At 38.2% G+C, this 17,599-nt stretch overlaps 1 protein-coding gene across 2 annotated transcripts in view; it reads right to left on the minus strand.

The window, feature by feature from the left end:
* Positions 1-17,599, minus strand: part of wdr7 (WD repeat domain 7) — a 101,664-nt gene that overhangs the window by 18,796 nt on the left and 65,269 nt on the right. For both annotated transcript variants that reach the window (XM_088355669.1, XM_088355668.1), the window contains 2 exons: positions 16,643-16,870; positions 9,069-9,255 (listed from right to left, as the gene is read on the minus strand). In XM_088355669.1, the coding sequence (XP_088211795.1) occupies positions 9,069-9,255; positions 16,643-16,870 (415 nt within the window). The remainder of the gene's footprint in view (positions 1-9,068; positions 9,256-16,642; positions 16,871-17,599) is intronic.

Raw genomic sequence — 17,599 nt, forward strand, 5'->3', positions numbered from 1 at the left:
CTTCCAACAGACTTTTTGTGGATATGCTTTGAAACTGCACTCTGTGAACAGCCTGCTCTTTGAGAAATTTCTTTTTGTGTCTTACCCTCCTGATGGAGGGTATCAATGATGGTCCTCCGGACAGCAGTCAGATCAGCAGTCTTCCCCATACTTGTGATTTAGTTTACTGAATCAAGCTGAGTGTTTTTAAGGCTCAGGAAACCCTCGCAAGGTGTTTCGAGTTAATTAGATGATTCAGGTGATTAGTTGAATAGCCTACTTGTATACTTTTTCATGATATTCTAATATTTTGAGATAGGATTTTTGAGTTTTCTTAAGCCGTAAGCCAAATTCAGCAATATTAAAATAATAAAAGGCTTGAAATAGTTCAGTTGATGTGTAATGAATCCAGAATGTATGACATTTTTGTTTTTTTAATTGCATTACAGAAAATAAAGAACTTTATCACAATATTCTAATTTTCTGAGACAGTCCAGTATATATATATATATATATATATATATATATATATATATATATATATATCTCATCTCTCATCTCATTAGCTACACCGCTTATCCTCAGTAGGGTCGCGGGGGTGCTGGAAACCATCCCAGCAATCATCGGGCAGTGGGCAGGGGACACCCTGAACTGGTTGCCAGCCAATCGCAGGGCACACAGGGACAGACAACTCGCTCGCTCATTCACACCTAGGGACAATTTGAACCGGCCAATTCACCTGAAATGCATGTTTTTGGAATGTGGGAGGAAACCGGAGTGCCCGGAAGAAACCCACGCAAGCACGGGGAGAACATACAAACTCTGCACAGGAAGTCTGGAGCTGGATTTGAACCTACGCAGGAGGTTCCCAAGACATGAACTGTGCCGCACACGCGCTAACCACTGTGCCACCGTGCTGCCTGTATATATATATATATATATATATATATATATATATATATATATATATATATATATATATATAATTTTTTTTTTTTTTAATCAAACCTCCTGTGTGGAGTTTTCATGTTCACCCCGTGCTTGCGTGCGTTTCCACCGGGCACTCCGGTTTCCTCCCACATCCCAAAAACATGCATGTCGGGTTGACTAGCTGGTCCGAATTGTCCCTAGGTGTGAATGAGCGAGCGAATAGTCTGTACCTGTGTCCCCTGAGACTGGCTGGCAACCAGTTCAGTGTGTCCCCTGCCCACTGCCTGAAGATAGCTGGGATGGGCTCCAGCACCCCCGCGACCCTACTGAGGATAAGCGGTGAAGATAAAGGATGGATATTTTTTTCAATGGACTACTTTTGAAATCGGTTTTGAAACTAAAGCAAAATAATATATTAGGTTCTTTTTTTTAGGCACTTAATTTGATTTTCTTTTTGATGTTTTTTAGTATTTCTGTAGTAATTTAAGTATTTTCATATTAATATCAAGTAATACGTTTTTGTCATATTTTTGTAGTATTTTCTAGTAACTCTGTAGCTGTGTTTGTGTAGTTAGTATATCTGCAGTAGGCAGTTTCACTGTAGTTGTATTTCAGTAGTATTTTTGTAGTAGTATTTCAATAGTATTACTGCAGTTGTATTTTTTTAGTATTTCTGTATTAGTATTTTTCTAGTACTACCGTAGTAGTATTTCTGTGAAATTTCTTTAGTAATTTTGTATTATTTTTATAGCAGTAATTTTGACGTATTTTTATAGTATTAATGTAGTATGTTTAGTACTTATGTATAGTATTACTGAGGTATTTCTGTATTTTTTTGTAGTATTTCCATAGTCGTATTTTTGCAATATTTTTGTAGTATTCAGTGGTATTTTTGTAGTGATAGAGTATTGAGTGATTTCTGTTTCAACACACATCTTTTGAAAAGATTAGTTGTATTTCTGCCGTTCTTGAATTACAATTTTTTTAGTGAGCCCTGGTGAAATTAGAATATCTAAACATTAATACACAGACGAATGCATGAATAAAAAAAAACCTAGATAATTGAATGAACAAATGTATGAACAAATAAATAACTGAAAATAAACAAACACATACGCGCATAGATTTATAAATGAATTAAGTGAGACTTTAAACTAAGTACACCCAAACTGTCACAAGCTAATATTAAGGACATTTTTATTTCATTTAGCATATGTTTGTCATGATTAATCATGAGTAGGTAGTTATGGTTTTTAAAAATTATTAAATCCATCATGTATTAATGATTGATCCTGCTGTATAAATGGCGAATCAACATTTCATTATGCTTAACAGAAAACGTGTGTATTTCCTAAAAAAAGTTGGATACATTATATCAAATTAGGAGGTCTGGAAGTGGACACTAAATGATAAGGAGAATACACGGAATACACGAGACCCCTAGCTACTTCGCGCTACACTTATCGCTGGTTCACTTCATCTTGGATTTTTATTTAAATTGAATGGCCTTTATTGTCGTTGATATCAACAAATTGGGCATTAAGGGTTGGAATTGGGGGGTTTGGTCACCTAATGACTAATTTGGCGGCACCCTGTTTGGCTGCGGCTGCATCGGCTCGCTACAGTTTAACTGTAAATGTACGGGTTAGGTGTATCGACATTTCGTTCTGTGTGCATGGTTAAAAAGAATGACAATAAAAGTAAATTCTATTCTATAATTCCATTCTATTTAATACAGAGCAGACAGCTAGGGAGACAGTATTGAGGGCACTCTGTGTTGAGTGAGTGTGACTGTGTCCGCGACGATGATAGGCTGGTGTATGCTGTCAATGAAATAGCCGGTTTGGGCATGTGCAGTAGGGTGCATCAAATTTGAATGGGGAATTTTAATTTCATAATTTGAATTTGGGGCAGCACGGCGGCACAGTGGTTAGCGCGTGTGCGGCACAGTTCTAAGGTCTTGGGAACCTACTGTGTGGGTTCAAATCCAGCTACCGGACTTACTGTGCGGAGTTTGTATGTTCTCCCCGTGCTTGCGTGAGTTTCCTCCGGGCACTTCGGTTTCCTCCCACATTCCAAAGACATGCATTTCAGGTGGATTGGCCGGTTCAAATTGTCCCTAGGTGTGAATGAGCAAGGAAGTTGTCTGTCCCTGTGTGCCCAGCGATTGGCAGGCAACCAGTTCAAGGTGTCCCCTGCCCATTGCCCGAAGATAGCTGGGATGGGCTCCAGCACCCCCCCGAACCTACTGAGGATAAGCGGTAAGGCTAATGAGATGAGATGGGATGAATTTGAATTTGACTGGCATTTCATTTTCTAACAATGATGTTCGTCAAGTTTTGAGGAATTCGTTTGAAATCTAGGGGTGCCAGCTAACACAAACCTTTGTGAAATTTAGAAAAATGTGCAATATTTAGTCCAATTGCCAAAAAGACATGGAAATGTTGAGTACAGTGACTTTGATACAGTACTGCTGTTCTATAGGGATATCAAAGTAAATCTAATTTCAGAATTTAACCTCCAAGATTCTTAATTTATTTGTCCTGTGAACCAGCTCGGTAGCCTAGATGGTAGGGCGCCCGCTCTGAGACTGGGAGGTCGCTGGTTCAAGCCTCGGCCGAGTCATACCTAAGACTTACAACATTGGTACTCATTGCCTCCCTGCTTGGCGCTCAGCATTAAGTGTTGGAATTGGGGGGGTTGGTCACCTAATGACTAAAATGTTTGGCTGCGGCTGCATCGGCTTGCTACAGTTTAACTGTACGGGTCAGGTGTATCGACATTTCGTTCTGTGTGCATTGTTACAAAGAATGACAATAAAAGTAAATTCTTCTTCTTCTTCCTACAGAGAAAATGAATGGCGGTTAATGGATATGTTTATGTAGCCTTGCCCTGAGCTTTGTGCAACAGGGATGGATATTGGACACGGATAAAGTTTAAATACTTTAGTGTTAAACAAAAGTGTCTTACATACAAACACCCTTTAGTGACAATCTCACATGCAACTCAGAAGATCTAAGAATAGAGCTAACATGAACTGAATTTCAATTTTATTTGCTCAATCTTTTACAGAGTCTACCTCACTCAGCAACATGAAAAGGGAGAGGGAGACAGGAAATGCAACTTGAACTGTGAACATCACCAGTGCGTCTCCCCCTAAATATTTCTCCTACCTACCACCCAAGTGTAACCATCCTATTCAGGGATTAGCTTGCATTTGCAGCATCGAAAGTTTGGCTGGAATAGATTTAGCATTGGGTAACAGTGTGGCTAGCCAATGTTAGCTAGGTGCAATAACTACCAAATACCTCAAAATATGACTAAATTTAATTCAAATTACGTAAGCATAAAAAGACCCAACTACAAATATGGTAGTAATATATAACAATAGTATACATAACAAAACAAAAACACAAAATCAACTCAATGTTTTTGAGCTGCACATGATGCCAGAAACTAATGTTAGAAAACACAGAAAACAGAGTTGTCCTAAAAGATATAAATAACCGCAAAAAAGCATGATGAGAAAACAAGTATTTGCCGTCTCTGATTATGAATCGGGACTTTGCGTTTATTTATATGTTTCAAGACAAAATTTCTGTTTTCTCTGTTCTCTAAAAATTGTTTCTGGCCTTGTCATCTGCATCACTGAAGGTTTAGTGGTTAAGTTATGCGCTCCCACTGCCGCAGCCCAGGTTTTCATCCCTGTTGCAATCAATGATTTGCGATAATGGTCGGCGATAATTTCCAACTGCTCAAACATTGCACAAATACGGTCGTATAACGTAAAAACACATTTAAATACTGTATAAAATTCTAATCTTATACACTGTATTTTGCGGTATGAAAGTTGAACCGGGTTACTAAGCGCACTTGTAAATTTCTGGCCAATTTGGTGTTTTTAGGTGCGCCTTATAGTCTGGAAAAAAGGATAAGACTTTGCAATTTCAGTTACCGTGTTTTTTTCTTTTCCTAAGAACTGAACACAGTAGGTAAAGCAGTGTTCTGTTGTGGACCGTCATTAAAACGTATAAAACCCGTGCAGGTTTTCCACAACGGGGGCTTTTCCCATTCTGCACGGATTGAAAAAGGGATTATCACTTTTACTCCAGCGCTCACACAAGGCACTCGGCGAGGAGTGCATTGACGACTAGCAGCAAGCCGCCGGGACAAAGAGCCTCACTGCGACTCAGCTGCATGGAAATAGAAGCATGTGAGCGCACGTGCACTTCCTTTCAGAAGCTCACACATTCAAGTCCTTCTAAGCTGTCTTCTTGTATTTCACCTATTAAACTATGACAATAGTGTGAGACATTACCCTTACTATATATATATATATATATTTTTTTTTTTGTATGTGTTTATTTGTCCTCGGTACAGACACAAACTAGGACCAGACAGACTGCAGACATATCCATACTCATTAGAGCAGATGACTGTGGCTCAAGTTTCAAACTTAACAAAATCAGTTTGTGGAGATTGCAGTGATTTCGGATACTGCAAAACACAAGAGGATGCTGTTTAACTCCTGGCGGTAAAAATCGTTTGTGTCCATAGTCGGCAATACAGGGTAAAAGCTCCCATTCAGTATAATTTTGTATATTTTACACTTTGCTAATCATTAATAGACAGTGTTTTGGGACTAACCCGTTACAAAGGAAGGCGTTCTTAAAACACAATTCCTTTTCTCTGTAACAAGTACTATAACAATAATAGCATGTAACATTAATAATATGTAGTTACTCAACTGTTTTCCACAGGTTGTTGTACATGTTTCATTCTATTTCTGTGATTATGTGGCTATTTGAAAGTAGTTTAAATAAGAGTACATATGGTAATATGTAACTAGTAACGCACTACGTTTTGGTGTCTGTAATTTGAGGGGATAAGTGAGTTACATTTCAAATTAGGTAACTGGTAACTGTAACTAATTACCGTTTTCATTAACACATTGATTCATGCCACATTGATACCATCATACTTTACAGACACTTGTTTAGACATAATAAAAAGCTTTGAAATAGGTTTCCGCCGGACTTGACATTTAACTAAAAAGGATAAACGCACACAGTCAGAGCAATGCAGACGAACCATCACTATTATGTCCTGCAATCATTTTACCGTATGGTTGCCATGCCTTTTTTTTTTTAATTCAAAAACATATCAGGCGAATTTGGTTTTGTCATCATTTATAAAATCATAAAAATCTATGATCTTAAGTATGTTTCAATAATGTTTTGGAAACGTAATAATATTAGCCTACTTTTGTCTTTTTTTTTTTAAAAGGTTACCATTTATTAACTTTTTTTCCTACATTTATGAAAGACGGGACTTGTTGCACTTGTCATTTTTTACCACTAGATTACACTGTATTGTGTAGTGGAATGGAAAACAAGTTCTACAAAGCAGAAAAAATACAAACACATGAACTCAAAGTGAAAAAACAGCATTACTTCTCATTTACTTGACCAGCCTTGTCTGACATCTCCAGCACACAAGCATTTTGGGTCTTTGGGTACCCGTAGCCGCAAGATGGTAGACAATCATGTTCACCATCCAGGTGAGTTTTGTATTATGTGTTACAATAATTTTAAAAAAAGTACGTTTACATTATGGTTAATGTGTTTTTGCTTATGACACTTTTTTTTAAGAATACATTTTTTACCACTAGAAGGTGCTAAATAATACACAAATGTCATTTTGATGCCATTTCTATTCTATATTTATAATAATCAATTTACATTCAGGAATTAATTTATGACTAAGACAAAATGACAGAAAGAGAAAATTTAGTTTCATCTTTTAATTTGAGCACGTGGCTTTTAATCAAGTGTGCTCTGTAGTGTGGAATTCACTGTAAATTATTTTTGGAAATTAAACAGATATTATTGTATATTTTATTAAAAAAGAACTAGAAAATGAATCAAAATGAAAGCTTGGGAAATTAAAAATAGTCTTCTGGTGGAATTAGGATTAACTGTTTTTTGGAGAAACATATCCGCATGTCCTCGGCATAAATGGTTAATGGTCTGCATTTATATAGCGCTTTTCAAGTCAATGAAGACTTCCCAAAGCGCTTTACAATGTGCGTCATACTTACCCATTCACACACACACTTACACACCAATAACGGCCGCGCAGCCATGCAAGGTGCCAACCTGCTTATTAGGGGGCATTAGGGATTCAGTGTCTTGATATACTGTATTTATTTGTGAGGAACACACTAATCTTTGACCTACAATAGGAACTCAAAGTTTGGGTGCACGTTTCACATCAGGTTTTACGGTAGTATATAACCATATTTGACCGATTGATTAGTTGAAAAATATCCCTGACCACAATCTCAAAACATTGAATGCAACTGGAATTAAACCTGGGTTATGGTGGTTGATAGTGCCGAATTCTAACCAGTGATATATTTTCGTGCAACTTTTTTAAAGCCAAATTAAAGCATCTTTAAGGACGTCAAAGCCTGCTTTCCAATTTCTTGAGTATCATTAAAAGAAGAAATCCAGTGTGAATCGTTTATTTTGCAGAGCCGCGAAAATATCTGTGATTTACATATGTAATTGTTATTCTTCATCTGCATTGATCAAGAGATATGATTTTTAATGTTTGAGTAAATCACAACTATATTTGTGGATATGAACAGTGCGTGTGTAAATATCCTTAAGGCCGATATTGGGTTAACATGACAGTAAGTTCTTCCCATTACAATTTACCACTACCTTAATTTTTTGTCTGGCTCAATAGATCCTTGCACTAACACACATATCATAGGTCCCTGTTTAGGTGTAGCATGCACCTGTCCTCTTTGGCACAGCCTATAGGGGGCAATGACGCTCCGTAGGACAATGCCAGTGTTTGAAAAAACGTCTGCAACTTTTACGTCGGGCGTACATCTTACGAAACGTCTCCGTTTTTGTTTTGTTTTTTAAATCAAACGTTTGCTTTATTCCGATTTCGAAATCTTCGTTCGGTTTGGAAATCTCGGTTTGTTTAGTTATTTGCATACTCGGCAGCCGATCAGAAGCCCGTGTCGAATAACTTCGTGCTTCCGGTCTTTCCCGAGCCTTATAAGGTCGCACATTTGCATATCATTTTACAAACTAGATGCACAAAGAACACAAGAAAAATGGATCATCGGTTAGGAATCAAGCCAAAACCTCAGCCCCCGAAGAAAGACTCAAAAGAAGCAAAATTCGACGCTACAAACCGTAAACGTAAATTAAAAGCATAGTGGAAAGAGGAGTCTACGTGGCTTCTAGCAGACGACGCAACGCAAATATTGCATGAATGAAGATGAAAGATGAAAAATACAGGTACATACTGATGGCAGATAGAACAAAGCAATGTCGTATAAATGCAATGCATGTTAAAGGTAGATTTATAATAAACTTGAATTTAAAGTGTTGTTGTGTTTTATATTCTGATTATCAATCCTTAATACTTTGCAACAATCTTTTTTTTTTTGCGATTAGTCATCTTATTGTGTTTCAAGTTGTGAAAAATGGGGCAGGCAACTTTATGGCTGGGTAGGACACTTTTCAGAGTGGTCTGCCCTGGTGTCCGGTAACTTTTTGTCACGAGTTTCAGACACTGACAATGCCAAAAAGAATTAATGCCAGGTGCCGCTAATCACGAAGAAAGAAGGAATGCAATGGCAAACCAAAGCCACGAGAGTGCAGTGCTGGGTTCATTTTTAAGCAGACTTGTTGAGAAACATGGTAACAATTTCAAGCATTTACAAGCACTTCTGCCACAATTCAACCACTTTTCAATACTTGGAAACACAACATTAAAATTCATGCACTTTCAAGGAGAGAGACTAATACGAATAGAGAAAAACAGAAACCCAAAAAGCACAATGAGGGAAACAACTCTTCGGTGTATCTAATGATGAATTGGACTTTGAAGGACATTAAATAAAAACATTGAACATTTTAGGTCGGTAGTATGTTTCTGGTTTATGTTGTCAATAAATCATTTTAATCCTGGCCGCACGTATTTAGCAACGTTTGTCACTTACAATGCTTAATTTGAGCAGAGAAAAAGTGAAACACAATATTCCCTGAATATTTCCCCCCAAATTAGGGTTGCATGTTATACACCAGTGGGTGTCATACACGAATACATTTGGTATGTGTGAATGGACTCACTTGGCCAACTGCTTTTCGGCGTCGGCGCAGAGCTCCAGCAGCCCCATGAGCACGGCAGAAACGTCCATGTACGGCTCCCACACGGTGAAGCCTCGGCCGATCAGATCGATTGCGGTGCGGCGGATCGTGCTGTGTGGCGGCAGCTTTGGGCTGGGGGGCTGCAGCAGCAGGAAGGTCAAAGCCTTACCTGAGATGGTCAAAAACGGTCAATTAGTAGAAAAATCAGGGAATACAATAAATTACACTTTTATGCAGCAACGAGCAGTCAGTAGGGACGGTGCATAACATGTCATCATGGAAATATAAAATTGAAAATATATTAAATACATATATTTATTCAGTGTTATAGTTCTTTATCAATAACTTCACAATTTGGGGATTGTCTTTTTCAAAATCGCTGAATATTCACATTATATCATAAATTTTATAAACACAGTTTGTATAAACGTATTACAGGGCCCAGCGTCTGCAGATGCAGAGTGAAGCAGGCAATTCTTGTTTCATGGCAGAGGGAGATAGATTAGGATTTGGCACACACCTCAACCCTAAACAATATATTTAATGATGATATTAGCAAGCTAACAGCAAGTCAAAACATTGATTTTTTTTTTTCGTTTCATGGAATTTCTAATGATAGTGGTTTTCCAATCCATTGATGCATTTATTGAAAAGGAGCAGTGCATAGACTTAATTTATACATGTAGCTGTACACAATTTAGAACTATTTTACTTGCTGCCTGTTATCTCTTGGCTTGCGTCATTAACACAGTTTGTTCATGATGCATGAAGATGTTTATGGTGCAAGTAAGTGCATTTCCTAGACGTGCTTAAATATCCCTCATTCTTTTTCATCTTTTTTGGAGGTTTGGGTTGGCATTTGGACTGCACTTGAAGAATGTCTCTTATTCTTCATGATTTTGAGGTCACTTCTCCAGCATCCTCCCACCCATTCCTCCTACTTAATGTGTTCCACGACAAACAGCTTTACTAAAATTATAATAAAATGTGGACTATATATAAAGCATAACTTTTTGAAGTCAGATGATCATTGTTAATGTATACTTAGTAGAGAAGGTTATGGATATATCTATATATACATGGCGTGATTTTTAATCACAAAAAAATACATTGGGTACGGCACATTCTAACTGACATTAAATCTGCAATTAAAAAGCATTTTATATTTAAGATTGAATTGAGTCAAAATCAAACATGTCGGGGCACGATGAAGAAAGTGAGCAAAACAGGTAATTTCATAGCTGCCCTGATTTTTAAGCCAGGTTCTATGGAAACTCACTGACCGTTAAAGTTCCCAAAAACATCACCCAATTCACAATTATTGTGCTCCTCCCCAATTACATATTACCAATCCCCTTTTACTGAAATCCTAGGTGAACATGCCCGTGGAAATGTCGACCCTGGGGAGAGATATAAAAAAAAAACACAAAAAAGCAGGCAGCTTTAACACCACAACCTGATTTTATAATGCTTAGACCTTTAAATGGTAAATGGTCTGCATTTTTATAGCGCTTTCCAAGTCAATGAAGACCTCCCATAGCTCTTCACCACCTAAAGACACTTCGACATTTAACTCTGAGGAGCCGGGAATCGAACCTGTGACTTCTCGGTCCCCAGGTGAGTGCTCCACCACCACTTTAACAAAAACATATACAAATATAAATTTAAATAGTGTACCATGTTGTTCTAAACATTATTTACCATTGTGCATACTTAATGTTTCATGATCTTATCTGATAGAGCTACCAATTATACAGATCTATCTAAACCTGTAACAAGAGTGACAGCAAGCAAGTTAACAGCAAGTCAAGCCATTCAGTAATTGTTTTCTTATTGAATAGACCGACTTTCCTACCTACCCAACCTGAACTAACCTACCCATCCTATAAAACAGGGGTGGCGAACACGTGGCTCTAGAGCCGCATGCGGCTCTTGGCCAATAAAAATGCGGCTCTTTGCCTCATCATATTTTTATATACTGTGGCTCTTTAGTTTAGTTTTTTTTTTCGTGTATTGAGGATGGACACTTTCCTTGAAATCAACACAGGAACAATACTTGTTGTATTGTAAGGAGAGGAGTGTGTTATGGGAAATAATATGTTTGTAATTGTGTGTGTTTGTGTGTCTGTCTGTCATGGCAGGTCAGTGCGTGGTGTGGCTCTTTGACTCTCAGTTAAAAATTTCGGTTCTTTGTGTCAAACTGGTTCACCACACCTGCTATAGAAGAAGTCCGATTTTAATTCTTCAATGAGTTATCGAATAAATATCTAACAATAAAATTCGAAAAATTTAACTTTTTATAAAAGACTTGGAAGTGAGGAATGGGTTTCTAGTCTGTGTGTAAATATGCAAACCTTCATTTACGACAAAATCATTAATCTGCTTTTGACGGCAAATCAATGTGAGCCACGGAGAGGTTCACATAAACTGATCTCCAGTGTATAAAACAGATGGGTGACTATGTAAGAGACCTTTGGGGAGAAGTGTGATATACAAGTCAGAGGGCAAGCCCCATAACGTGGATGTATGCTGATGCTTTTCTTATATTGGAACAGAAAACTCCAGCATACCACCACGGACATAGAGAAAACATGATGTCAGAGGTTGCGATGTGATTGACAAAGGTGGTATGTCTAATCTATAATAGTGTGAAAGCTGACTCTTTGTTGGTCGAATTTCAGTTGGAGCCTGACATCAGAGAAGAAAAAGTGAGAGTAGTCTTAACCGAGGTCCATTCCTCTCAGCACACATCTTTATTTAAAGGAAGGCTCTGGATTCAAATGACTCAATATCTATTGACAAAGCATCAGTCGGCCATAATGGGCTGTTCGTTAGAGCAGTAAACATGTCACATTAACACCGAGAGGGTAATTAGAGCAGGAGTTTGGTAGAGGGAGCAGACAAAGGGAGGAAGCAAAGACTGAAAGGAGCAACAGGCAAAGACATTTTAATTTACACCGCCAACTTAACTGCCTACACTACGGCGTGCTTACTTTCCTTGCTCTCTTTCCTCCACCTGCAGACATCTTTTTGTCTCGTGGCTTATTTTCATCCATTTTACTTGAGTGAAGGCAATTCAATGTTAAGGACTGGGTAGACAAAGGCCTGATCTCTTTTTGACCAATTCAAGTACAAAGAGTCACTGTGTAATGGCAGAGCAGTGTTTTACTAGGGGATGAAATAATAAGCATTGTCATGATACAGAATTTGAAGTTCACAATACGGTAATTATTACACCAAGTGAATAGGTTGGGGAACTTAAAACATCCTGGTTCTGTAAGAAAAATTAAATTTTATGACGTCATGCAAACGCCTTGAAGCAAAAATGCAGGCATATGAGTTTTCCATAAATACGACTGGATGCCCAAAGGTGTAAGTTTTAATTATATTCATTTTGGTCCCATATTATTAAAATTCAATTGCACTAATAAAGCGAGCCCTGGAATTGCACAAGTAGAGTTTAATATCACTTTTTAAAGGTATGTTGAGTATGTTGTGTACAATTTTTTAATTCATTAACAAAAAAACAATAACGATTTGAATAATAAACAAAAATATATGAACGATCATATTAACATGCATTTTGTAAAATACCCGTAGGTTAAATTTTTTTGTATTTATTCCTAATAACATGAGACTCACTGAAGGGGAGCTGACATGATTGCCGCCATCTTGCTGCTACAGGTACCCCCAAAATCGAAACATTTATATTCATATTAATTTTTACATATTTGATAGTATCATATGCAGGTCTACAAAATACTTAACTTATCACTAACCTTCTTGGAATACATTACAGACAGAAAAAGACAATAAACCACCTGATCACAATAAAATGAAATGTGGTCCGTCCCGATCAAAATCATGATGGGGCAGATTGACTGAACCGGAAGAAGACATTAAGCGAGGGGGCAGCAGGAGGAAACAGCACAGTCGTGGGCTATTGGGTGGCAATGCCTGTTTGCGCTCCCTTGTGTTAATTTTGTTGCATGCGCATATAAGCTGACCACGTGATTTCGGTACTTTATTTTATAGTATTACATTTGGCTTATATGCGGTAGTATGAAATTTAAATCATAAAAAAAATGTATATTGTTTTCCGTGTTTTGTCACAATGTTTTTATGTACAAAGTGCTGTACACAAAAAAACTCAGAACAATTCCAATTTCCAATCATCTCTCATGAATGTTTCAAAATGCCCCCATTCATGATAAATGGACCCCTGCGAGGACTCTGAGTATTTTGACATTTACGGCAGAGATAATTGTTCAGCGAAAGAGCCCGATGGACAGTTTGTCTCCTTTATCTCGTCCCACTGTTCCTTTGTCATCATCAGTCCGTCATTCCTTCCATCCTGGGCTCAATTTCCACCTCCATCCTCCACATTTCTCCTCCCACCGTACCAAAACATAAATCCATACGCTGCTGTGTAGACTACTGTACCCACCTTCTCTCTGGGTAGACAGCTTTCATTTATCAGACAAACACACACAGCACAGTATGCCAACAACACCGATCCATCTTTCAATTTCATGACAGAGACAAGTGAAGTGCGAGATGGGGTAGGCGCAGAGAGAAAAACAATAGACTGAATGACAACAGTCTGAAGGGCAACCTAAAAGAAAGGACGAGACGTGAATAAAAATGTAGAAACAACATTCAATATGTCTTCTCTGAGAATGTTTGAGAGGAATTTGCTATAATGAAATCGGAATTATAAACATTTTTTAGAGCAATATGACGTCTATCGACCAGTGGTTTCAGCGATCATGAATGATGCCGAGAGCATGGCGATGTCTGGTTACCAATAAAGTCTTTGGCTTTAAGATGTAGCAGAGTGCTTACAGCAACAGATCAGGGAGCCAAATCAAATTAATCCATCACTACAACATCTAACCTTGATTCTTGTAGTTGCTCAGCAGTGGTGTGATATTCTATTCTGAGGTGTATGTTTTACACAAAACGATCAATCCAGCTTTTTTGGGGTTTCTTAACACAACAAGACCCAATTTTTTAGCTTTCAAAACGATTGACCCCCACAAACTTTTGAGTGTTTTTAGATTAACAATTTTGGAGGGTGCTTGGAACCAGACCCATTCTTTGATTTCAAACAGAATGACTTAGGGTGGTTACTTTTTGGACACTGTTTTGAGGAGGTTATACAAACCAAATAATTACATCATTTTAGTGTTTTTTTAAAAACAATTTGTCCCATTCTTTTCAGTTTATTGCAAACAAAACCCTTAAGGGAATTTTTTGAGGTGTTAGTTTGAAGTGACAGAGACCTTTGCTACTTTGCGCTTCTGTTATCGCTGGTTACATCTTCACGGAATTTTTAATCGAATTGTCTTTACTGTCATGGATATCAACGTATCATTAATTGTAGTCAAAGAGAGCACAGGGTAAGTCCAGCACGGGGCAGAGTGTGTGTGTACCTGTATTGGGTGGGCATTTCTCTTTGCATGTGTGACTTTGATAGGATTGTGAATGCTGTCAGTCAAACATCCAGCGTGGGCATGTGCAGTCCACTTCTCAGAATCAAAACAAACTCGGAAACATCGCAACTGCTAGCTTTTAGTGGCTCATTATATTGAAAAGAAATTCATCAATTAAATCTGACTCTGGGGAAAGTCAGATGAGCACAAAAAACAGCTGATCATCAATGGGTACTCCATACATTGTTATCCGGTCCGGGAATTGACTGAGGCAGTGTTGGGAGAGAAAGCAATAGCGAGGCTTCAGGTCCAGCCTAGTTCTATGAATAACCCTCACAAGCTACGCCGGTGGAGCTTGTATTTCAGCAACACTAGATCCATCAACGATGAAATGAATGACCTGGATCTAAAACCCGTGGGAAACTGCTACATTTGGGACTCTTTCATTATAATAATCGTGAAGACACACGCTCCCGTCGCGCAGCTAGCCAGCCGCTATCTAAATTGCTTTCTTACTCTAAAAGGAGAAGCCCTCCAATTTTGTTTTACTACTGTATAATGACAATTAAAATATCCACTAAACTGCAATTATGTGTTGTGTGTTATTATTCGTAGATCTATAGTTGTTATTTTGTCGGTAATTACGTCACCTTGAGGTAAGTTTAACCCTTTGAGGGCTTTTATAAAAGATGCGACAGTACTTGGCGGATTTTCACTTTTCGTGGGTGGTTCTGGTCCCCATTAACTGCAAAAACCGAGGCATCTCTGTATACGAATCATGATGATGTATGGAAGTTGAAAAAAGGATATCTATTGAGTAAAATCAACAAAAAACTTACAATATGAAAAAAAATAAACAAATATCCAAGATGTTGCGGTTTTGTATGCAGCAGCCATACGTTTAAAAAAAATAATAATCACATAACCAGGGATTTTTAGATGTCTCAACTTTACAATGTTTCAAGCGGAGGATCTTAAAGCACATCAAATAAATACTTGTAAAATGAAGTTGTATCCATAAAAAAATGTGTCACGTTTCACTGATCACTTAACCACCTGGTCATTGGGGCACTATTAAGGATGCAATCCCAGACAGCTCCCTCCAATATAACAGTAAAATAAAGTTGCATGAAGAACCTTAAATATCTTGTAAGGATGAGGACTTTTGCATTTGAATCGTTACCCTCCCCACTCTCTCTACCTAGTAATTACCAACACAAATGTTTTTTCTTTATATATATATGTTAACATATTTTGAGAGAAAAAAAATCCCATTCACAACTAACTATCAGCATGCATACGATTAAATTTTCTCCTCTTGGTGAAATAAGCTTCTACTCTTTTTGAATAGCTTGAGCATTGGTAGATGTCAGGGAAAATTGTGATTGGCACACGCCTAAATAGAACGTGTGATAGACTAAATCATACCAAAAAAAAAAAACAAATAGATAACTGAAGTTTTAGGGAGTTCATTCGGCTGTTGAATTGATTCAGGTGATCTCACAGACTATGTCCAGAAACTAACTTACAATCACCACGGATCACAGCCTATCAGGGAGCGTACAGGCTATTTCTCGGGCTGGATGCCCCCCAGAGACAACCAATCAGGGCTCAGGAGAAGCCGGATGGAAGATCAGCTCTGCTTAGTGCAGGTTTGATGCCCACTGAGGCTCAAGTGCTTAAGGCTCAGTGTGAAAGAGGCTTCGATCAATCTATGTGTGTGTGTGTTTGGTTCGCAACTCCTTAAAAGAGTCAAGCTTGGCAGATTTAAATCAATTTCCTCATTCCTTTCACTTTTAATCTATGTTTGATTTTTTTTTTTTAACATAAGTCTTGTATTTGTGTCAACGTCAGGTTTAAGGTGAAATTTGAAGACACAGTTCTGTGAAAGTGCAAGTTTGGGATTGTATAAACCATTCCATAGCTCTAAATGCTGTCAAGCTGAATCTTTGATCAATTTATCACAGAAAAAGGCCCTCATTAGTTGCGTCTCAGCTCCAACTACCTAGTCAATATATGTTCGTGGGGTTTCTATCTTAGCCAGTTATTGATGTGTCAACCACCTCCGTAAAACCAAAGAAGAAAATATATTACATAATGCTTACGGTCTCAGCTACTTACAGGTGTGCCTTGCCAGGGAATAGTTTGAGGAACCACCGCTTGTTGGTCCAAAGCCTTCAGGGACCTGCCCGCCGGTCCGAGTACGTGCTGCACCTTTCGGGGGTTCGATTTCTGCACCAAACTCGGCACCAATAACACCCAGCAATACGATGGCGGTGGCCTGCTTCCGGCGCTCCTCGTAGGAATTGGAGATCTTTTTGGCATTTGGTGGAAGGTTTGAAAGGCAGCCTTGCAAAGAGGGAGAGAGAGAGAAAAAGATTAATAGGGGCTTAAGGTCAAGGTCAACAAACTTAGATATTCAAATTATATTACATTTTTATCTTTTATGTTTTCTTTTAGACTGGCTGGCAATCAGTTCAGGGTGTCCACTGAACACTGCCCGAAGATAATGGGATGGGTTCCAGCAATTCCCGCAACCCTAGTGAGGATGAGCGGTACAGAAAATGAACGGATGGATGGATGGATGTTTCCTTGTAAAGTTAATGTTGAATTGAATTACCATTATTGTCGTTGACGACAAGTGGGCAAACAACAAAGTGAACATTGTTTGCAAGAAAATTAGATATGACTTATCCTCACTAGGGTCACAGGTATGAAGACTATTGTTCAACTATCTTACTTAATAGATGTATTTTCAATTAATTGAATAACTCCTATATTTTAGAATGCAATTAAAGCCTTTTGATACACTACCTAAATACAAAGAATCGTCAGCTGCTTTTAAACACGTGATAGGGCACAGTTTAGCTATTTTTGTCTTTTGAGCATCAGTGTGCATCCCCGCTGCGTTGACAAACGCTTAAAAAGAACCTTATGATTGTGTGTATGTGTGTGGAGTAAAACGGGACAAGCACAGCAGGAAACTGCAACAGCGGCCTCATGAAGATTGTGTTTGTGGCAAAAACACAGTAGGAGACAAGAGCTCCTTACACACATGGTTAAAAATCTCAAACGCCC

Source organism: Urocampus carinirostris, chromosome 16, assembly GCF_059441175.1.
Source record: "Urocampus carinirostris isolate Australia breed hairy pipefish chromosome 16, RoL_Ucar_1.0, whole genome shotgun sequence".
NCBI lineage: Eukaryota > Metazoa > Chordata > Actinopteri > Syngnathiformes > Syngnathidae > Urocampus > Urocampus carinirostris.